The following is a 23,177-nucleotide window of genomic DNA, read 5'->3' as shown; positions in this document are numbered from 1 at the left end:
TCCGGCTTTTTTCTTTTTGCTTATGTGGTGCTGAGGAATCGAACCCAGGGCCTCAGGCATGCAAGGCAAGCGCTCTACCACTGAGCCACCTTCCCCCCCCCAACATTTACTTGTTAAGCAAGTTTGGCTTTATAAGCGCATCCTGCCATCTGCAAGCTGCTGAGGTCTTAATTCCCTGACTGCCTGGCTTTCTACTAACTCCTATGTCTACTGCTTGTTCCTCCTGGGGCATCCCAGGCCCAACCTTCCTAAAGGCCAGTTTCTGTGTCTTCTCACCTTTTGTTCTGTTATGAAGTGGCCTCTAAAGCCTGATTATCTTATTGATCTCCTGATGACCAAGTGATATAAGATGGGGACAACCAGAGGAGCTACTTCAGAGCAGTCTTGTTCAGTGGGGAGGCTTGCAGCATCTGACACCACAGTACCTATTACAAATCAGGTCCCTGTCACTAGCTGTGGGGCTTCAACTTCATCTCAAAAAGAGAATGTACAAAGTTGTGCAGTAAGTCAGCTAGCTTGAAGCATCTCTCAAGTGCTTGGCAGTCATGACTGTGAGTGGTTACTTTTCTATTTTACTAACCACTAGACCAATGTTTTTCTTCTTTCTTTTTTTCCTTATTGTCTTTAACCCTTGGAACCCTTCTCTGAAAGCCTATATACAAATGATATATACAACATAAAGGGAAGCCGAAACAATAGTGGAGGCCAGGCTCCTGTGGCTCATGCCTGTAATCCTAGCTACTCAGGAGACTGAGATCTGAGGATTGTGGTTCAAAGCCAGCCTGGGCAGGAAAGTGAGACTCTTAACTCCCCCAGTAAACTATTCAGAGCTGGGAGTGGTGCTGTGGCTCAAGGGCTAGACACTAGCCGTGAGCAAATGAAGTTCAGGGTCACAGCCTAGGCCCTGAGTTCAAGCCCCAGGATGGGCACCAAATAACAACAAACTACAGAAGTGAAGCCAGACATTGGTGGCTCTTGCACGCAATCCTAGTTAGTTGGGAGGTTGAAAATGAGATCCCTCTCAAACCATAGCTGCGTACAGTGGTGTGTGCCATCATCCTAAGCCATATGGGATATTAGTAGGATTGCTATTGGAGTACAGTCTGAGAAGAACTGTCCATGAGACTCTAGCTCCACAAGGGAAGCTGGACGTGGTGGCACACCTGTGATCCTACTGACGACAGGAAGCATAAAGGCAATCATACCACAGCTGGGGTGTACAGTGGGGCAGAAAGCAAAGTCCTTACCTAAAAATGGTCAGTGCAAAAAGGCCTAGAGATATGGCAGGGCTAGATATTAGCCTGTCTACCAGACTAGCAAGGTTGAGGCTCCTGAGTTCAAATCCCAGTTCAACCAGAAAAACCACCACTCCATCCTTCAGCCCTCATTAACAACTTCTCTGTGCTAAACAGCTGTTCTAAGCCATTTAGTTTTTGTTTATTACAGATAGAGAAGGCAGAGGCCAGAAGTAAAGTAATAAGCAAGTTCACGTTAGTGTGAGAGCCAGGAGCAGAGCCAACAGGGGTCAGACAGCATCTTCTGTTTGTTTGAAAGGAAACACTATACATTCAAAGATAGCAGTCCCATTAGACAGGACATGTGACTGCCCAGGAAATGGTGACAAAACAAATGATTGGATAGTTAGTAAATAACTTCAAGTCTATCCGTATGATGGACTTTGTTATGCAGACATTAAGAAAATTTTTTAAAGCGGAGCACTGGTGGTTCACAACTAGCAACTCAAGAGGCTGAGATCTAAAGATCATGATTCAAAGCCACACAGGTAGAGAAGTCCAGGAGACTTATCTCTAGTTAAACACCAAAAGAACCAGAAGTGAACTGTGGTTCAAGTGGTAGAACTTGAGCAAAAATGCTCAGAGGCATTGCCAAGCCTTAGGACTGGCACCAAAAATAAATAAGTATTAATTAATAAAATAGTTGTTATCCAGGTGTACACCTGTAATCCTGTCTGCTCGGGAGGTTGAGATTTGAGAATTGTTTGAAACCAATCTGGACAAAAAAGTCTATGAGACTCATATCTCCAATTAACCAGACTCAAGGTGGCAGTGGGGATGTGGCTCAAGTGGTAGAGTGCTAGCTTTGAACAAAAAAGCTAAGGTACAGTGCCCAAGCCTTGAGTTAAAGCTCCAGTACTGGCACCAAAAACAAAACAAACAAACCCTAGTTGATAGTATATTTAGGATTGGTTTAAAGGGTTCATAAAAAGGCAAATGTTGGCTGGATGCCAGTGGCTCACGCCTATAATCCTAGCTATTTAGAAGGCTAAGTCCTGAGGATTACAGTTCAAAGCCAGCCTAAGCAGGAAAGTCCATGAGAGCCTTATCTCCAATTAACCACTAGAAAACCAGAAGTGGTAGAGTGCTAGCCTTGAGCAAAAGAGTTCAGGAATAGTACCCAGGCCCTGAGTTCATGTCCCAGGACATAAAAAGCAGGGCATGGTAGTACATACTTGTAATTCTTGTATTTAGGTAGCTGAGGCAGGAGGATGGAGAATTCAAGGTCAGCTGGGGCTACAAGCTCTGTCCCCAAAACAAAACAAAGATGGCAAATGATATATACTGGGAAAGTGTTATAGTTTTGTAACAAATTGGCTTGTGTATTAGCTTTTGAAAACCAGGTTGATAACTATCCTGCTTTTTTCTTGCAGCCCTGCCAGACCCAAAAGTGTGGAACTAAGTCTGAAAACCCCCAAGAATTCTGACAGTTCGGGAAATGAACACAATTCATTCAGCCAGCCAGTTCATAAGGGAAATACTGCCACCAAAATCTCCTTATTTGAAAACAAGCGGATGAACAGTACCCCCAAACACTCCGACGTTCGCAGCACAAGGAGCATCCCTCCTTCCAATAAGACGTTTGTTGGGAGGGCAAAGCTGAATTTAGCCAAGAAAGCCAAGGAAATGGAGCAACTTGAAAAGAAAACAGTGCCAAACAGCCAGCAGAATGGGGTGCTGGCGAAGGACCCCCCTGCAGAAACCAGAGCTCCTGTTCTCCCAGTGGCTGGAGGAGCTGGCCAAGAGCTCCCTGAGGGCCAAGCCCTGACTCCGCAGCCTAACCAAGGTGACAAAGCAGATGTGCAGACAAATGCTGGCTGGGTTTCAGAACCAGAGGCCCCTACCATCACGGACCCCATGCCCTCAGGAGAGGACGACTCAGAGGCTGCAGGCAGCAAAAGACTTGAACTCAACACAGCTCAGGATGGCTCTGCCATTGTTGATGCCAAAGATTCTCCTCCAAAGCCACAGGATGTGTTCTGTGACTCACAGCCCCCAGCTGAGTCATGCCAGGGGCCTTCTCTTCCCCTTGTGGACAGTCCCCAAAATGGGTGTGCTCAAGTTCCTATAAGCCACTTGTGCCCTGACCTCCAAGAGTCAGAAAGCCATAATGGATGTACCTTGCCTTCATCTCCTTACATTGAGAAAGTGCCACTCTCTGCAGGTACAGGGGGAGAAGACAACCATCCTTTGTCCCCAAAGCACAGCCTAGAAGCTGTGGGACCTGAGGCTCCATCCAAGGTCCTTGTACAGGTCAGGTCCTTCGTGCTTCCTGCAGAGAGCACCCAAGACGTGAGCTCCCAGATCATCTCAGAAAGCTCTGAAGTTAGAGAAGCACAGTTGCCGAGTTGCCACAGTAATGAACTTGAAGTGGTTTCTGTTGCAAGTTGTGATCCTCAGCAAGAGGAAGTAGCGGGTAACAAGAGCACCTCGCCCACAGACGCTCCTCACATAGAGGAACGTGTGGCAGAGCCAGGCTCACACATCATGCCGCCGGAATCTGCAAGATCTCTGACCACTCCTGCTCCAAATCACAGCAGCAGGGTTCCCCTGCCTGCGGAGGCCAGCCCCACCAACTCTCCCCAAACCAGAAATCAGTCAGAAACGCCTCCAAGGCCAGATGAAAATGTGGTGAATGGCCAGGATAGTCCTGCAAGTCATTTGAATGTTTCTGCCACTAGTGATGATAGTGTCTTTGATTCTTCTTCTGATATGGAAAAGTTCACTGAAATCATCAAAAAGATGGACAGTGTAGTTTGCGTGCCCCAGAAAAAGAAGAAGGCCAGGATGCCCAACTCTCCTGCCCCTCACTTCGCCATGCCTCCTATTCACGAGGATAATCTAGAAAAGGTGTTGGATCCCAATGTGTTCACCTTTGGTTTGGGGAAAAAGAAGGAGAGCCTGCCAGAACCGCCACCATCTTTGCATTTGATGGACAACCTGGATCCCAAATCTAAACTGAGACCCAAACGTGCCTCCGCGGACCAGAGTATCCTCTTCAAGTCCTTGCACCCCAATGCTGGCGGGAAAAGCGAGTCTCAGGCAACCCCTGAAGTCAGTGACAAGGGGAGCAGGGATGTCAGCAACGGGGGAGTGAAGAGATCAAGGCTAGAGAAAAGCACTCTCTTCTCAAGCATGTTGTCTTCCTTGCCACAAGATAAGGTCTTTTCTCCCTCGGTGACGTCAGTCAATACGATGACCACATCTTTTAGCACGTCGCAAAACCCTTCTCTCTCATGTTCTTCAGGGGCGCAGCCCAGGATGGAAGGTGCCCCGCCCTGTGCCTCAGACAAAGAGCAGCCCCATCTGGCACCCCACAACTCCATACAGGTCTTCAACTTCACCTCGTCCAGTCCATCTTGTTCAGGCTTGAAAAGTTCAAGCCACATGGAAAAATACCCACCCAAAGAGGAACACAAAGAAGAGCTGAATTCCCGGAGCAACCTGCACTTGCCAGAAATGAAGTTTTCTGAAGTTTCCAAGCTGAGGAACCATGAGGGTATTGAAAAGGCTAACCATGTGGAGAGTGTTCTTAAGCCCCACTTGCCAAACCACGGAAACAGTGACACTGACTTCATCGGTCTTTTCAAGCCAAGCCGCTATGACCCAGCCATTTCTTTCTCTGGAATGTCATTATCAGATCCAGCGGTAAGTACCAACCACTGGCCTGGGGTATTCACAGAGCTGGGAGGGAAAGGACAGTGAGCAATCTTACGCTGTGCTTTGAAAGTGGTTGTGTTCATGTCTAATTATTTTCTACTCATCACGTATTTGAAAACCAGCTAGGCACAGGAAACCATCAAGGCCCAAGAACAAAGTAGAAAGTACTTTTCTCAAGACATTTGTAGTCTACACATTAATATGTAGCTGGTAGAGTATACATTTGATGCTTTGAGTTCAGACAAATGAGACTTTTTCTTTCCTATTCTGAGTAGCAGCACACAACACTGTATTTAGAATTTAGATGTGTGGAGCAGCTTCCTCTGTTTGTGAAGGCCCCACCCAGCTAAGGGACCATTTCTTCTTTCTTCTATGCTGTGAGATTTCCCTCATTCTCACAGAAGCAGTAATGTACATCCCACATCCTTTCTGTCGACAAGGAGTTAGCTTTCATCAAGGAGATAATTCTTTATCCTGCAGTTTGAAGCATAAAACATTTTGGTTTCCACTAGCTCTTTAATATTGGAAAGAGTACAGTAAAATATGACTTTGAGGGAGTTATCTTTTCTCCATCTTCTTTGTTCTTTGTTTTTGTTTTTGCTTTTGTGCCAGCACTGGGCCTTAGCTTTCTGCTCAGGGTTGTTACTCAGTCACTTGAGCCAAACCTCTACTTGTGGCTTTTTGCTCATTAATTGGAGATAATAAGAGTCTAATGGATTTTTCTGCCCAGTCTGGCTTTGAATTGTGATTCTCAGATCCCAGCCTCCTGAGTATTGAGGATTATAGGTGTGAGCCATCAGCACTTGGCTTGCTATAAGTTTTGTTATTTGTTTCTTTGTACAGCTGAGTAGTTTTTGTTTTCTGTGGGGTTTTTTTTTGGGGGGGGGCAGGGGAAGGCATGTGTAGGTCCTGGGGCTTGGTGCTGTTCTTGTTCTTTTCAGCTCATGGCTAGTGCTTTGCCACTTGAATCGCAGCTCTATTTAGTCTTTTTTTTTGCATTTAGTTGGAGATAAGAGTCTCATGGACTGTCCTGCCTGGACTGGCTTCAAATTGCAGTCCTCAGATCTCAGCCTCCTGAGAGGCTAGGATTACAGGCATGAGCCACCAGAGCCTGGCTGATTGGTTGTTTTTAAGTGTTGGGAATCAAACTCAGCACCTTATACCTGCTAAGCTTGTGCTCTACCACTGAGCTCTGCTCCCCAGTCTAGCAGGTGTCTTCGCTATCAGTTTTCAAGTGAATTTATGCCCTTTTGCCGCCATACCTCATATCCAAGTTGAGGGAGGACAAGGAAATAGGACGGCCGAATATTAGGAGGAGAGCTCAGCAGTGTTTCTCTAGAAATGTGAGTGGAGCTTGCAGAAACTACCTGCCACCTTTTCTCACCTGGACAAGGTGCTGTGGCGAGTTCGGTGGGTTGTGTTGATTCTACTGTGATTCTGTCATACGATGTGATTTGCAAAACTCTTCTTATAATTTTTTAAATTAAAAAAAATTTTTTTGTCAGTCCTGGGGCTTGAACTCTGGGGGTTAGGCGCTGTCCCTGCGCTTTTCAGCTCAAGGTGAGCGCTCTACCACTTGAACCACAGCGCAACTTCCAGTTTTCTAGTGGTTTATTGGAGATAAGAGTCTCATAGACTTTCCTGCCTAGGCTGGCTTTGAACCTCCATCCTCAGATCTCAGCCTCCTGAGTAGGTAGGATTACAGGCGTGAGCCATTGGTGCCTGGCTGCAAAACTCTTGCAAAACCCAAAGTTGGCCCATTATGGTGAGACATACCTGTCACTCCAGCAATTAGGAAGTTAAAGCAGGAGGACCTCCAGTTCCAGACCAGCCTCGTTTATTTAGCAAGACCTTCCTTAAAAAATCTGTATGTACGTGTCTAGCAGCAGTATATCTATTTTCCATGTTTGTGAATTTCAAACTTTTTGGTCTTAGGATCCATTTACATTAAAAAATTGAGAACTTCAAAGAGCTTTTGCTTATATAGGTGATAGGATAATGTCTATCAGAACTCTATTCGAAACAAACTTAACACACAAAAAAATTGAAATGCCAGAAAATGTAATGCTATTTGCCCTCAGAACAATGATATTATCACATGTTACAGAACTATGTAGGCCTCTGAACACTTTGAGGAAAAGAGCTTAGGAAAAAAATAATAAAAAGGTATGAAAATAGCGTTGACAGAAGAGTATCTAACTGTAGCACTCAGAAAAAATCCTAAGATTTTTTTTGTGGGAGAAGTGGATTTATTTTTTGCGTCTCACTATGTTATCTATGCTGTCTTTGAACTTGTGATTTTCCTGTCTCAGTTTCCTGAGTGAAATGATTATAGGCGTGCACTCCCATTCCTGGCTAAGATTTTCTTTTTCTTTTTGGTACTAAGGTTTGAACTCAGGGCCTTCAAGTGCTAGGCTGGCACACTGTTACTTGAGCCATACCTCCAGCTTAGCACTTTGCTAATTAATCAGAAATGGAATCTAGAAGGCCTTTTCTGCCCTAGCTAGCTTCAACTCATAACCTACAGATCTAAGATTCTTAACTGTTTCTCTCCAGCACAAAATTTCTGCTGGCCTACTTCTCATTCATTATAGCTTTGATCTTTTTAATTATTCTTAGATTACTTGTTACTAAACTGCAATCTGACAGTCCTGATAAAATATACAAAGCCTAGGGCTGGGAATGTGGCTTAGTGGTAGAGTGCTTGCTTAGCATGCAGAAAGCCCTGAGTTTGATTCCTCATACACAGAAAAAGCTGGAAGTAGCACTGTGGCTCAAGTGGTAGAATGCTAGCCTTTAGCAAAAGAAGCTCAGGGATAATGCCTGGGCCCTGAGTTCAAGCCCCAGGACTGGTAAAAAAAAAAAATACACACACATACACACACACACACACACACACACACAGCTTCCCTATAAAAACTAAATCACATAAAGTAAAAAAGAAACAATGCATAATATTTTTCTAGACAATAATATTTTTCTAAGCAATGCATAATATTTTTCTAGACAGAGACATATGTCTATACACACACACACACACACACACACACACACACACACACACACATATTATTTCTTTGACTGGAAATATGACCCAAGAGGTAGAACACCTGCTTAGCAAGTTCCAGGTTCTGAGTTCAGACCCTAAGATTGTTCCCCAACACTATCTTTTAGGTTCTAGCCTTTGTTAGCTCTATAGCTAGTCTTATTTTTTCATGTTTTTGTTGTGGCTTTTTAAGCTCTTTATAATTTTTTTTTTTTTGGGTTCGGTCATGGGGCCTGAACTCTGGTCCTGGGCGCTGTCCCTCAGCTCTTCAGCTCAGGCTAGCACTCTACCACTTGAGCCACAGAGCCACTTCCGGCTTTTTTCTTTTTTGCTTATGTGGTATTGAGGAATCAAACCCGGGGCCTCATGCATGCAAGGCAAGGGCTCTACCACTGAGCCACCTTCCCAGCCCCTATAATTTTTTTAAACTAGTTATGCCAAGAGGTTTCAATTCAGTGTGTCAATTTATAAATATAATGCATCTCCATCAGTGTCGCCCCCTTACATCATTCTTCTTGTTTTTAATGTTTTACCTAAATTTTGTTTTTAAATGTTAAGCTTCTTATTTTCTCTACTTCTAACACATACATATAGCTAGGTTCAGGCCATACAGGTAATAATAACGCCTCAGTGGGCCTTCTCTGGTCTGAGGTCATGTTCCACTGGTGTGATGCAAGAGTCGTCAGATCAAAGACAGGCCTTAGAAGAGGCATCTCCGTCAGCACAGGACATGGTCCAGGTTTTGAAATATTTTATGCATGTGTAATTATCATTTTTATTATCTTAGGCATTTCTAGTTTTACTGGTCATGTCAGATGGTCTTGAAAATGATTACTTTTGAAGCCATATAAAATAAAAGATACTTATTTTGTGTATCAGTGAACGGGGATTAAGCCCAGCACCTGTGGCTCATGCCTACCTGTAATCCTAGCTACCTAGTAGGCTGAGATCTGAGCATCTGCCAGACAGGGACAAAAAATTCTGAAGATTCTCCAATTAGCCAGCAAAAAAGGGAAGTAGAGGTGTGGCTCAGAACACCAGCCCTGAGTAAAACAATGCCCAGGGAGAGCTCAGGGGCCTGCGTTCAAGCCCCAGTAAAGACAAAAAAGAAAGAGAGGATTAAATATACTCGGTTCAATGTGTGTTGTAAAGTATAACCTACCAACTTTTATTTAGACTAGTAGTTGTTATGTGATGGTGGATGTTACTGTGGCAACACAATATTTACACATCCAGATAGGGTGTGTGCATGACACAAAAATTGATCCAGGTTCTTGTAGGTAAGTGATTAGTACTTTCTAATGTTTATCTATTTGAGATTATTTGAATTATAGTCTAACAGTTGGTTCTGTTATATAAAACAGAAATCTGACTTGGGCCCTGAGTTTTCTAACATTGGTGGATATGAGGAGAAATTGAAATGGCAAATTGAGTTGGATGGGAGAAGCTTGCAGTTTTACTTATCCAGATTCAGAGAGAGTTTTAATATAACTTGAGCATAAAGCTGGGTGGATGGGCATGTTTTAAAACTGATAAATTGGCAAGTAAATATGACCTCCTCTGAAGGATCAGAGGGAGAGAAAAGAAGATTACTGTGTAGCGTTTTAATTATTTGTTGTGTTTTTATTTGTCTGATTCTAGACACTTAGAGGAAGCTTACAAAGTAAACTTAATCCCAGACCAGGGAAGGTAAGACTCAATTCTGTTTCCGTTCTGGGTTGTATTGTGGTTTGACAGAGTGTGGACTGGCACTAGCCCTTTGATTTGCTTGTAGGTAGTAATATTCAGAGAGCCTGAAGTCTCGGAGGAGTGCATCGAGGTGTTTGGAAACATAAAGGACTGCACCTCCTGGAGCCTCTCTCCAGTGATCCTCGTCAAAGTGGTTAGAGGATGGTAAGTATGACACGGGGCCATCCTTGCTTAGCCTATGGATTTCCCGTACTTCTTCATGCTTTTTTTTTTGTTGGTCATGGGGCTTGAACTCAGGGCCTGGGTGCTGTCCCTGAGTTCTTTTGCTCAAGGCAAGCACTCTACCACTTTGAACCACAGCTCCATTTCCAGTTTTTAAGTGATTAATTGGAGATGAGTCCTATGGACTTCCTTGCTTGGGCTGGCTTCAAACCACAAATCCTCAGATCTCAGCCTCCTGAGTAGCTAGGATTCCAGGCGTGAGCCACCGGTGCCCGGCTTCTTCATGTTTTTTGGTCCTCTCTGTGTCCTTAGGATCATGCCCCTAGCAGGCAAATTGCAGGAAATGCTGCTTGTGGTACAATAAGGAATTTACAGCTAAGAAACAGAGTCTGAGTCATGATTCTGATTATAGGAGGTATATATGTTTCTGGGAGAAAAGTCAGAAAAGTACAATAGAGTTGAGTTTCTTTATATACCTGTGGAACATTGCTTTAGAATATCATCCATCATGGCCCATAATACTCTCTTGGCTTGTGAGAGTTTTGTTTTGTTGTTTGTTTGTTTGTTTTCTGTGCTTGTATTTGGTTTTTAACTCAGTGCTTTGGCTTTTGCTTAAGACTAGCACTCTAGCACTTGAGCCACATCTCCACTTCTAGGTTTTTGCTGGTTAATTAGAGATAAGAAACTCCCAAAGCCCCCCGCCCCCCCGAAGCTGGGCTCACACCTGTAATCCTAGCTACTCAGGAGGCTGAGATCTGAGGATCATGGTTCAAAGCCAGCCCAGGCAGGAAAGTCCATGAAACTCTTATCTCCAATAAACCACCAGAAAATGGGAAGTGGCACTGTAGCTCAAGTGGTAGAGCACTAGCCTTGAGCTGAAGAGCTAAGGGACAGCACTCAGGCCCAGAGTTCAAGTCCCAGGACCAACCAAAAAAAAAAATCTCCTGAATTTACCTGCCTAGTCCAGCTTTAAACTTCAGTCCTCAACCTCTTGAATAGCTATACTTACTTACAAGCATGCACCACAGGTGCCTGCCACTCTCCTGAGTTTTAAATGTCTGATAAGATTTTCACTTAAAGACATTTTTGGTAGCTTTTTAAGTGACAGTTTGGTAAAGAACTAACCTAAACTGTTCCCTGTTTTGGGGACAAAAAGATAGTTTTGTTTAAATAAAATAGATGAAATATAAATACTTTGAGTGTTTCTAAAATTATTTTACTAGTATTAATTGCCTCTTGGAAAATTTGGGAAGTTGAATAAAGAAAGCAATTTGAAAAAAATAACTGATTTGGCATAAATACTTCTCATCTATTAGAAACATGTTTGAAATAAAGAGGCTTGAGCTCTAGACATTTATGATTTTAAAATTTAACAAGCTTGGGCCTGGGAAGATAGCTCAGTGGTAGAGTGCTCGCCTAGCATGCATGAAGCCTTTGGGTTCGATTCCTCAGCAGCACATAAACAGAAAAAGCCCGAAGTGGCATTGTGGCTAAAATCGTAGAGTGCTAGCCTTGTGCAAAAGAAGCTCAGGGACAGTACCCAGGCCCTGAGTTCAAGCCCCAGGACTGGCAAAAAAAAAAACAAAAAACTAAACTTTTCTTTTGGTCTCCATTTAATTCAACATGTAACATCTTTCCTATTAGGTGTATTTCTCTATTTTTTCATATATTTCTCGCTCAAGGCGAGCGTTCTACCGCTTGAGCCACAGTACTACTTCCAGTTTTCTAATGGTTTTTATTGGAGATAAGAGTTTCATGGACTTTCCTACCCAAGCTGGCTTTGAGCCGTGATCCTCAGATCTCAGCCTCCTGGGTAGCTAGGATTACAGGTGTGGGCCACTGGCGCCTGGCCATATATTTCTATATATTCAATATATTCATTAGAAAAGTAAAAACATTGCTTTCATTCCAATTATTGTAAGTTTTTTTTAACAAAATATTTTTTTTCTTTTAATCAATTACCCTTGTTGGCTTTTTTCTTTTTTTCTCTTTGCAGTCTTGGGTTTTGATCTCAAAAGCCTTATATCAATTAGGGTAGGTGCTTTCCTACTTGAGCCACTCCCTAGCCCAGGTTTCTTTGAAAGTATAAGCACATAGGTGTAGCACTGTCATATGTTAGACATTTTTTCTCAGTATTTGACTGAGGGAAAAAATGTTTTAAAAATACTCTCTGTTTAACATACATGTCCTTTCTATTAAAATAAAATTCCTTTAAACTTAATGTTTTCTACGAACTACAACTTCGGTTGGGGTGGGGGGACAGGGGAGTTGGGGAGGTAGGGAGAGAAGGGATAGTAGGGGAAAAACAAAGGAGAGAGAACAATTTTGATATGAAGTGTACTCATTACCTTACTCGTGTAACTCTTACCCCTCTGTAGAGTATTTCTACAATAAAAAACATGTATAAAAATTAATATTTTCTATCTGGATAAGGAAAATATTGCTACAGTAAACCTATTTAGCTATCTATATTTAATTTCTAAGTCGCCTAACTAGCAGTGTTGGTAGTTGAAATTCTCCTGGAATTCTCCATAAAACTCTCCAAGATACTGATATAGGTCTTGAATTAACAGAGGTTTAATTATTCCAGTAATGTCTATTGTATGGGGTTCATGCTACTTTTAGTTGCTAGAGGCCTGGTCACTGATACATAATATACATCAGCCAAAATAGATGAGTTATAAAAACTTTTCAAACATTGGCTAATGGTATTTCTGTGTTTTATTCCTAGCTGGATTTTGTATGAGAAACCAAATTTTGAAGGACACTCTGTCCCCCTAGAAGAAGGCGAAGTAGAACTCTCTGGTCTTTGGGGTGTGGAAGATATTTTGGAAAGAAACCAGGAAACTGAGTCTGATAAGCCTGTGGTAATTGGTTCACTCAGACATGTAGTCCAGGTAGGTCATGGCAAATATGAATTCATTCATGCAACAAATAGATATCAAATTTCAGGATTGGTTTGTATTTTAAAGGAAATGTTTAATTTATGAAATAAATGATCAGGAGAATATTTTATTGGTACTCTGTGAGTATATGTTCTATAATTTGAATATTTGCATGCCTTATGTGAATTAGAAAAGATGCATTCTAATTGGTTTGATTTTTTCCCATGGTAAATCTTCAAGGTGTAAATCTTTCATCCTGGTTCTTATTTCAATCTTCCTAGTGTATTTTGTTTAGTAACTTGATTGTATGAGTTCTTTTTTATGATAATTTCTGTCTATTTGCTTGTTTTTAGAGCTCACTTTGTAGCCCAGACTACTGTTCTCAAACTTGAGATTCTGGCTGGTGATTTTTTGTTGTTGTTGTTGGTTGCGGGGCTTGAACTCTGAGCCTGAGCGCTGTCCCTCAGCTCTTCAGCTCAAGGCAAGTGCTCTACCACTTGAGCCACAGCACCACTTCCAGTTTTTTGGTGGTTTATTGGAGTTAAGAGTCTCACAGACTTTCCTTCCCCGGGCTGGCTTTGAACCATGATCCCCAGATCTCAGCTTCCTGGGAGGCTAGATTATAGGTATGAGCCACCAGCGCCCAGCCTGTGTTTGTTTTTTCTTTTTTTTTTGGTCAGTTTTAGGGCTTGAGCTCTGGGCCTGGGTGCTGTCCCTCAGCTCTAAGTGAGCGCTTTACCATTTGAGCCACAGTTCCACTTCCCTGTGATTTTTTTTTTTTGGGGTCCGGTCGTGGGGCTTAACTCTGGGCCTGGGTGCTGTCCCTCAGCTCTAAGTGAGCGCTTTACCATTTGAGCCACAGTGCCACTTCCCTGTGTTTTTTTTTTTGGGGGTCCAATCATGGAACTTAACTCTGGGTCTGGGCACTGTCCCTCAGCTCTTCAGCTCAAGGCTAGCGCTCTACCACTGGAGCCACAGTGCCACTTCCAGCTTTTTTTTTTTTTTTATGCTTATGTGGTGCTGAGGAATCGAACCCAGGACCTCATCCATGTAAGACAAGTGCTCTACCACTGAGCCACCTTCCCAGCCCACTCTGATATTTTTAATGAACCATTTTTTTTCTTGGTTTTTGATTGCTGCATGATTTGATTACTTTGAATAGTCTACACATATTCTATTTTGGAAAGATAATCCAGACATTCAGTTGAAAGTTCAACTTAGATTTTTCTTGAATAAGTCATATTTGTTCTGAGGAAAATGTTATTGGTATCTTTATTTTGTGGCTAGTGAGATTTATTTTAAAAAATATAATTAACAGGAATCTTCCTAGTAGAAAATTGAAAGCCTGTCTTTATGTAATAGAGTTGGATATTGTAAAGCACAAAAGAAATGGAGGGAAGAGCCGGGCACTGGTGGCTCATGCCTGTAACCTTAGCTACTCAGGAGACTGAGATCTGAGAATTGTGGTTCAAAGCCAGCCCAGGCAGGAAAGTCCATGAGCCTCTTATCTCCATTAAACCACCAAAGAACCAGAAGTGGCGCTGTGGCCCAAATGGTAGAGCTCTTGCCTAGAGCTAAGGTACAGTGCCCAGAGTTCAAGCCCACGACCGACACCCCTACCCCCCTACCAAAAAAAAAGAAATGGAGGAAAGAAATGAAAGGCTCTAAAACTGAGTTAACCATTTTTGGCAGGAGAAAGTGACACCTGTTCCTTAGATCAGAACTTCTCAGTCACTTTAATGATAGTATTCTAAGTGATTTTTTTAGTAGTTTTTTTTTGGGGGGGTCCGGTCGAGGGGCCTGAACTCTGGGCCTGGGCACTGTCCCTCAGCTCTTCAGCTCAAGGCTAGCACTCTACCACTTGAGCCACAGCGCCACTTCTGGCTTTTTTCGTTTTGCTTATGTTGTGCTGAGGAATTGAACCCAGGGCCTCATGCATGCAAGGCAAGCTCTCTACCACTGAGCCACCTTCCCAGCCCCTTTTTAGTAGTTTTAAGTACATAACATTGATAAGGAGATAAGATGAATTTTATCTTAAAATGCCCTCATTAGTAGAATATTACACCTGTTTTTTTATGCCTCAAATTATATTGACAATCAGTGTGTAAATATATTATCTGTTGGGCTAGGGGAATAGCTCAAGTGGTAGAGTGCTTGCCTAGCAAGTGTGAGGCTGTGGATTCAATCCTAAGTAACACACACACACACACACACACACACACACACACACTCTCTCTAAAGAAATAAGGCAAAATAAAATAAGCCTACCATCTACTATACTGTCTTCTCTTTTTAATTCTGTGTGTTTTGGTGGTCATAATCTAATTTTTTCTTTTTTATTGTTGTAATCATAACACAACTCCAATGTTGGTCTACTTTTTCCTTATAATGTAATTCTTAATTCTTTTTGTTCTCTATGATCACACTCCCAAGGAACCATGTCAGTGAATTCTGACTGGGGAAGGTGGTAGGACCTGGTGGGGAGTGGATCCAGTAGACTGGATGACAGGGTAAGGGAAGTGGAGCATGTGGGGCAAGAGAGCTCCTGTTGTGCAATGATTAGTCAGTGCTTTCCACGTCACTATCTGGGTTGTGGTTTAGCCAGACATTTTACTTCCTTGAAATAAAGGGTCAGCATTCATCACTAACAGATAAGTGAGGGAGCATCATTGATTATTTTCTGCATCAGTAGATTTCAGGTCCTTTCTCCCCTCCCCCCCACTATTGTAAATAATGCTGTGAGAACATACTGTGTGTTTAATAATTTATAACTTTCTGCCAGATACTACTGGCTCATGCCTATTCAGGAGGCTGAGATCTGAAGATCAGAAGTTCAAAGCCAGCCTAGGCAGGGAAGTCTGAGATTCTTATCTCTAATTAAACACCAAGAAGCTAGAAAGAGAGTTATGTCTCAAGTGGTAGAGTGCCAGCCTTGAGCAAAAGAACTAAATGACAGCACCTAGTCCCAGAGTTTCAGCCCAGTTCTAGCCAAAATAAATATTTTAAAAATGTACTTTTTTTCTAATTTATTTCCTAGGTTTAATTTTTTCTGAATAGTATTGTGTTGAGGGGCAGGAACATGTTTGTGGCTCCTGATAGGTGTGAATTACCTTTTCTTTGTAGATTGTGTGCTGGATTCTTGAATATATGACTTATGGTTCATGTTTTTTTTTTTTTTGTTTTTTTTTTGGGTCCGGTCGTGGGGCCTGAACTCTGGGCCTGGGCACTGTCCCTCAGCTCTTCAGCTCAAGGCTAGCACTCTACCACTTGAGCCACAGCGCCACTTCCGGCTTTTTTCTTTTTGCTTATGTGGTGCTGAGGAATCGAACCTAGGGCCTCGAGCATGCAAGGCAAACGCTCTACCACTGAGCCACCTTCCCAGCCCCGATCTTTGTTATTGTTGTTGAACTTGAACTTGTTCTCTGACTGTCTGCACTCATTGCTGGTCCCTTACCATCTGAGCTATATCTCCAACCTCTTGTTCTTTTTCTTGTATGTATCTTGGTCTAGGGCTTGAACTCAGGGCCTGGGCACTGTTCTTTAGGGTTTTTTTTGCCACAACTTCGCTTATGAGGTGTTTTTTTTTTTGGAGGGGGGAGGATAATTAATTGGAGATAAAAGTCCCTTGGACTTTTCTGCGCAGGTGGGATTTTGAACTACAGTCCTTAGATCTCAGCCTCCTGTGTAGTAGGATTACAGGCATGAGCCATGGCAAGGCTCATTCTAATCACTTGAAAAGTGACTAGAAAAAAAGAATACTAAGCTTACTATAGAATTAAATGTGTGATAAGATGATTACTAGCTGTGTCTTATGTGTATGTATATGTATATGTTTTTCAGGATTACAGAATTAGTCAAATTGACTTATTTACTGAGCCAGAAGGGTTAGGACTCCTTAACTCCTACTTCGATGACACTGAAGAAATGCAGGGCTTTGGTGTAATGCAGAAGACTTGTTCCATTAAAGTGCACTGGGGCACGTGAGTATTTAATATGTGGATGGTTGGAATCAAGTTTTGTTGGGATTGTAGTACTGGAGACGGAGCTTAAGATACTGTTTCTGATCAGCTGTTCTGTTCAGTAATTATGGACTGAAAGGTATTTTTTGTATGGTACATTAAATTCTGATTATTTTATACCTAGTTTACTATGATTTACCTTGCTTATGAAAATCACTTTATTAGAGGAATGGGGGGGAATACACTTTTTGGGGGGGGTCCGGTCATTGGGCCTGAACCTTGGGCGCTGTCCCTCAGCTCTTCAGCTCAAGGCTAGCGCTATACCACTTGAGCCACAGCGCCACTTCCAACTTTTTTCTTTTTGCTTATATGGTGCTGAGGAATTGAACCCCAGGCCTCAGTCAGGCATGCAAGACAAGCGCTCTACCACTGAGCCACCTTCCCAGCCCCAGGGAATACACTTTTTCATGTGAATACTGATACTGTTGCTTGAAACTCAAGGCCTTGTGTCCTTGCTTGGCCTTTTCACTCTTACCAATTGAACCATAGCTTCACTTCTGGCTTTTTGCTGGTTAAACAAAGGCAGGTCTCTCTCAAGTTTGTCTGCCTGGACTGGCTCCAAACCTCAGTTCTCAGATCTGAGTCTTCTAAGTAGCTAGGATTTACAGACATGAGCCTCCGGGGCTGGCAAGTGCATTTGTGTTTACTGTAGGGATTTTCCTTATAACAAAGGATCTTCGTCTCTTCAAAGCTGAGTAACAGATTATATGTCCACAGTAATTTCAAGAGATAACTCAGTATTTCATTCAGGTGGGAGGGAGCCAACACACATGTCCCTCCCTGTAAAAGTGTCATGCATAAATCTCAGGAATCTGTCAGACTAGTTTGAAGAAAATGAGTAATCTCAGGTAGGGGCAAAGTGTAGATAAATAGCACAGACTGCAGTAGTGAACATATGGTCTCCTCTAAGTGCAGAGCTAGCCCAGGACAGGTGAGATGCTGGAAAATACCACACAGCTTCTTTACATTTTACTCAAAATCCCTGCCTTTTAGGATTTTAATTTGTGAGTGTGTTTTCTGGTATGCATAATGTATTTGTCCAAATGTTCAGTGGTAATGCATATACATTATAAATATGTATTCAGAGAATGTTCAAAAGTTTTTTTTTTAATTAGAGGAAGTATAGGTGAGTATCTTAATAATGGGGTATGTAGGCAAAGGCAAAAAGGTTTAAGTCTACTCTGTGAAGTGAAAGGTGGTTTCTGTGGTGAATGCTAAGGTCCTCCTTAGTCAGACCTTTGGCATTCTATCAACTTCTGTGTGTGTGTGTGTGTGTGTGTGTGTGTGTATGCGCACACACACGCGCACACGCACACGCATGCACTATAGTACTAGGGTTTTAACTTAGGGCCTTGTGCTTGGCTTAGCTTGCTTGCTTATCACTGGTACTCTACCACTTGAAGCATACCTCCACCCCAACTTTTTACTGGTTATTTTGGAGATAGTGTCTTTCAAGACTTTTCTTTCCAGGCTTAATTTGAACAACATTCCTCCAGGTCTCAGCCTCCTGAGTAGCTAGGATTACAGCATGAACCACTGGCACCTGTCTCATTCTATTAATTTCTAAAAGTCTCTATTTACTAGTTTTTAACATGGAAAATGATTTGATTTGTAGAATGTAGGAGTTGGATAAATAATACCAGAATCTTGGAAATCAGGAACTAAAACCTTGTTGGGCTGGGCATCAGTGGCTCACACCTGGAATTGCTACTTAGGAGGCTTGAGATCTGAGGATCAAGGTTCAACACCAGCCTGAGCAGGAAAGTCTATGAAACTCTTATCTCCAATTAGCCACCAGAAAACAAGAAGTAGAGCTGTGGTTCAAAATAGTAAAGCTCAGAGTAGGTTTACATTCAGGGCCCAGGCCCTGAGTTCAAGTTATAGTAGTACCAGCACACACACAAAAAGATAAACTTGTAGAGAACTGCATGGAAATTGTGAACATGAAGTAGCAGCCAGCCTTGAAGAGTTGCAAAGTAGTCATGTGGAAGAGAAATCACCCTTGCTCCTGGTAGGTCATAGGAGGTCTCAGGAAAACCAGCAGAAATTAGAGTGATGGATTCTGATTTGACCCAGGAAGAATTTTCAAATTGTTAAAATGGTTAAAATGGAAGTATTAGGTAGGAGGTATCCAAGTATAGAACAGACAATAATTTACCTATGGGTAAATTATTACCCCCACCCCAGCCCTGGGGCTTGAACTCTGGGCCTGGGTGCTGTCCCTCAGCTCTTCAGCTTAAGGCTAGCACTCTACCACTTGAGCCATAGTGCCACTTCTGGTTTTCGGGTGGTTTACTGGAGATAAGAGTCTCACAGACTTTCCTGCCCGGGCTGGATTTGAACCATGATCCTTAGATGTCAGTCTCCTGAATAGCTAGGATTATGTCTATGGTTTTTTAGAGGGATTGAAATATGAATTAGTTACATCCTTTGTGACTGCTTGTTCACTTATTATTTACCTTAATTTCTTAAAAGTTTCCCTTGAAAAATGTAAATGTCCAATTAAAAAATAGTAAAGTGAGTACTCAAGTACTCTAACACAGCCTGCCCCTAGAAGCGCCAGGCCTGCTCAGAAAACAGCTCCCCATCCTAATCTACTTTCGGAGCTATAGTTAATACCATGTACTGAGTAATGTGTGAAGAATATAGGTTTTGGCTCATAAGGTCAGGAGGCCACATCCTAATGAGGGTCTTGCTGGAGGGGAATCTGCAGAGTCTCAGGGAAGTACAGGGAATCACATGCCAAAGTGTGGATAGACAGACCAAGTGTAACTGGCTTTGCAACAGATCTGCTCTTTTCTTTATTCAGTTAGTGCAGAATAATGGATTTCACTATGAAATTTTCAAATATGTATATAATATACTTGGCTTATATTCACCCCTTATTACCCTCTCCTGTGTCCCTTCCCTTTCCTATTCTTGTTGGTTCCTTTCCTCATATACCCCTTCTACTTTCATAATTGTGTGTGTGTGCACATGTGTGTGTGTGCACATGTGTGTGCGTGCATGCCAGTGCTGACACTTGAACTCAGAGCCCTTGGGTGTTGTTCCTTAGTTTCTGCTCAATGCTAGCACTCTACCACTTAAGCCACACCTCCACTTCCTACTTTCATTTGGGCTATTTGGAGATAAGGTTCTCATGGACTTTCCTGCCCAGCTGACTGAACTGTGATCCTTAGTTCTCAGCATCTTGAGTTGCTACTATTACACGTGTGAGCCACCAGTGCCTGGCTTATGATTTTTTTTGGGGTGGGGGGCAGTCCTGAGGCTTATACTCTGGACCTGAGCTCTCTCTGAGCCTCTTTTGCTCAAGGCTAGCACTCTACCACTTGAGCCTCAGTGCCATTTCCAGCTTTTTCTGAGTAAGTTTTTGGAGATAAGATTCTCATGGACTCTCTTGCCTGCGCTGGCTTCAAACCGCAATCCTTAGATCTCAGCCTAGCTAGGATTACAGGCATGAGCCATCAGCACCCAGCATGAATTTTTTTGTTTTTTTTTTTCCTGTCATGGGGCCTGATCTCTGGGTCAGGGCACTGTCCCTCAGCTCTTCAGCTCAAGGCTAGTGCTCTACCATTTGAGCCACAATGCCATTTCTGGCTTCTGCTTATGTGGTGCTGAGGAATCGAACCCAGGCACTCTACCACGGAGCTACCTTCCAAGCCATGAATCTTTTTTTTTAAAGTCTAGATTTTGCATACGAGAAAAGCAATTCTATATTTGTCTTTCTGGTTCTGGTTTATTTCGCTAAACATGATCATCTCTAGTTTAATCTATTTTCCTACAAATGACATCATTTTGTTCTTTATGGCTAAAGCTATACTATGTATGCATACCAGGTGTTCTTTCTCCTCAAGTGAGGGCTGATTCCTTCACTTGACTCTTGTTCATACTGTTACTATGTATATATACATTGTGTGCTGACTTAGCACTCCTTCCGATATATGCCTAGAAAGGGCAGAGCAGGAGTGTGGGGTAGTTCTGTTTTTAGTTTTTGAGGAACCGCCATACTTATTTCCATAATGGCTGCATTAATTTACATCCTCACCAACATTTGTTATTTGTTTATTTGATAATTGCCATTCTGACTAGAGTGAGAAGGAATCTCAGTATAGTATCTGTCTGTCTGTCTTTCTGTCTACCTATCTATCTGTCTGTCTGTTTGTCTACCTATATCTATCTATCTATCTATCTATCTATCATCTATCTATCTATCTATCTATCTATCTATCTGTCTGTCTGTCTGTCTGTCTGTCTGTCTGTCTGTCTGTCTGTCTGTCTATCCGTCTATCCGTCTATCTGTCTATCTGTCTCTAGATATCTGCCTATCTTGCCAGTCTGGAGCTTGATCTTGAGGCCTCATATTCTTGTGCAGCTTTTTTCTTCTTTAAGGGTAGACCTCTACTCCTTGAGCCATGCCTGCACTTCTGGCTTTTTGCTAGTAATTGGAGATGAGTCTTGTGGATTTGTCTTCCATGGTTGGCTTCTAACTTCAAACCTTGCATCTCAGCCTCCTGAATACTAAAATATAGGTATGAGCTACTGATGCCCAGCTCAATGTAGTCTTGATTTGTATGGCTAAAGATGCTGTATTTTTCATGTATTTATTAGTCTTTTCTTCCTTCTCTTTCCTCCTCTCCTCTCCTCTCTACTTTACTCCCCTCCTCACCTCTCCCCTATTTCCTGTGGTACTGGGGATTGCTTCCAGGGCCTTATGTGTCCCAGTGAAGTGCTCTGCCTCTGGAGTGACACCTCCAGTCAGTCCTCTTGCTTTTCGTGTGTTTTCTAGATAGGGTCTTCTGCTTTTGCCTGTCTGGCCTGAACCACAGTCCTCCTACCTCTACCTCTTCCATCCAAGGGTTGAAGCAAGGAAACCAATCTGCCTCAGGCAAGATAGTGATGAGGGTGAGGAATGGTCAGACTTGGGGTGCATTATTCAGGGTGGTATTGAAGCATACGGAATGACCAGACTTGGGGCTCATTATGGAGCTAGAAGGGACAGCATCTGCTGATAGCTTTTAGGTAGGTGTGAGGGGTTGAGTGAAAGGACTGGGTACTGAGATGAAGATGTGGTGGAGTGGGTTGGGCAGAAGAATGCTTTTCAGGTTGATTTTGGACATGTTGAGTCTGAGCTGCCATTGTACATGCACAGAGAAGCAGGAGAGTAAGTGATACTGCTGTAGTGTGGAGAGGAGAGGCAGAGATAAAGAGCTTGGGGAAGGTGTTAACCAGGCACAGCATGATATCCGAAAGGCAGAGAGTGCTGTGAGGGAAGAGAGATCAGCCACGTGAGTCTGAGGCTCTTTCATGTTCAGAGCTTGGGATGAAAAGCAGGAATGTAAGTCAAAGAAAGTGACTTTATGTCTGGCTGCCTTTGATTTTTTTTTTTTACATCAAAGTGATCTATCTTTTTTCAGAGCAGTGGTGTTGAGCAATGAACTTAACCTGAGAGAAGAATGAGAAGGGTGTCAGCCTGAAGATTTTAATCACAGGGTCTGGGATGTTCCATGACTCAGGCTCCAGCCAGGCTGGGGTGTATGGAGCTAAATTTCAACCTTTCTCTAATCTTTGCAGTAGGGTTGCTGTGCTTCCTGCGGGGTGGTCATAAGTCTGTCCCAAAGTCCAGCTTATGATGGCCTGGCATCATTTCTGTCATTAGGCTCATGAGTGCTACTTCTGATGTCAGTTCGAAGTTTGGGCTTACTGAACTTCCTGGTATGCTCAGGACATGAATCCTTTCCCAGATTGCTAAGGAGTGTGTAGATGGGTTGAGAGTATCTTTGTTGTTCTTTTTTGTTCATTTTGTAGATGTTTTCTTTTACTCCAATTTTTGCTGGTCCTGGAGCTTGATCTCAGGGCTTGGGCACTATCCCTGAGCCTCTTTGTGCTCAAGGCTAGCATTCTACCCCTTGAGCCACAGCACCACTTTTGGCTTTTTCTGTGATTAATTGGAGGTAAGAGTCTCACGGATTCCTACATGGGCTGGCTTTGAACTCTGATCTTCGGATCTCAGCCTCCTGAGTAGCTAGGATTACAGGCATGAGCTACCGCTGGTGCCCAGCTTGTTTGCTATTTTTGGGACAGGGTTTCACAAGGTTTGATGTAGCCCTGGCTGACCTCCAACTCAGTCCCAGCCCCTCAACTTTTGTTTTAAAGAGCTCATAATATCAGCACTCATCTTCCTGAAGACATATAAAATAAAATATACATATAAAAATTTATTTTGGGCTGGGAAGGTGGCTCAGTGGTAGAGCACTTGCCTTGTATGCATGAGGCCCTGGGTTTGATTCCTCAGCACCACATAAGCAGCAAAAAGAAAAAAGCCAGAAGTGGCTCTTTGGCTGTGGCTCAGTGGTAGAGCGCT

At 42.8% G+C, this 23,177-nt stretch overlaps 2 protein-coding genes across 2 annotated transcripts in view; both read left to right on the top strand.

Annotated features, from left to right (window-relative positions):
- The window catches only part of LOC105990063 (basic salivary proline-rich protein 1-like), a 183,614-nt gene extending 183,271 nt beyond the window's left edge, over positions 1–343 (top strand). Inside the window, exon 5 of the mRNA XM_013022376.1 lies at positions 296–343. Within this exon, the coding sequence (XP_012877830.1) occupies positions 296–343 (48 nt within the window). The remainder of the gene's footprint in view (positions 1–295) is intronic.
- Positions 344–485: 142 nt separating this feature from the next.
- LOC105990062 (absent in melanoma 1 protein-like) overlaps positions 486–23,177 on the top strand; it is a 59,006-nt gene continuing 36,314 nt past the window's right edge. Inside the window, exons 1-6 of the mRNA XM_013022375.1 lie at positions 486–502; positions 2,669–4,943; positions 9,643–9,690; positions 9,776–9,894; positions 12,644–12,809; positions 16,638–16,777. Coding sequence (XP_012877829.1) covers positions 486–502; positions 2,669–4,943; positions 9,643–9,690; positions 9,776–9,894; positions 12,644–12,809; positions 16,638–16,777 — 2,765 coding nt within the window. The remainder of the gene's footprint in view (positions 503–2,668; positions 4,944–9,642; positions 9,691–9,775; positions 9,895–12,643; positions 12,810–16,637; positions 16,778–23,177) is intronic.

This window comes from Dipodomys ordii, unplaced genomic scaffold, assembly GCF_000151885.1.
Source record: "Dipodomys ordii isolate 6190 unplaced genomic scaffold, Dord_2.0 Scaffold62, whole genome shotgun sequence".
Classification (NCBI taxonomy): domain Eukaryota; kingdom Metazoa; phylum Chordata; class Mammalia; order Rodentia; family Heteromyidae; genus Dipodomys; species Dipodomys ordii.
This window is presented reverse-complemented; position numbering and strand designations above follow the sequence as displayed.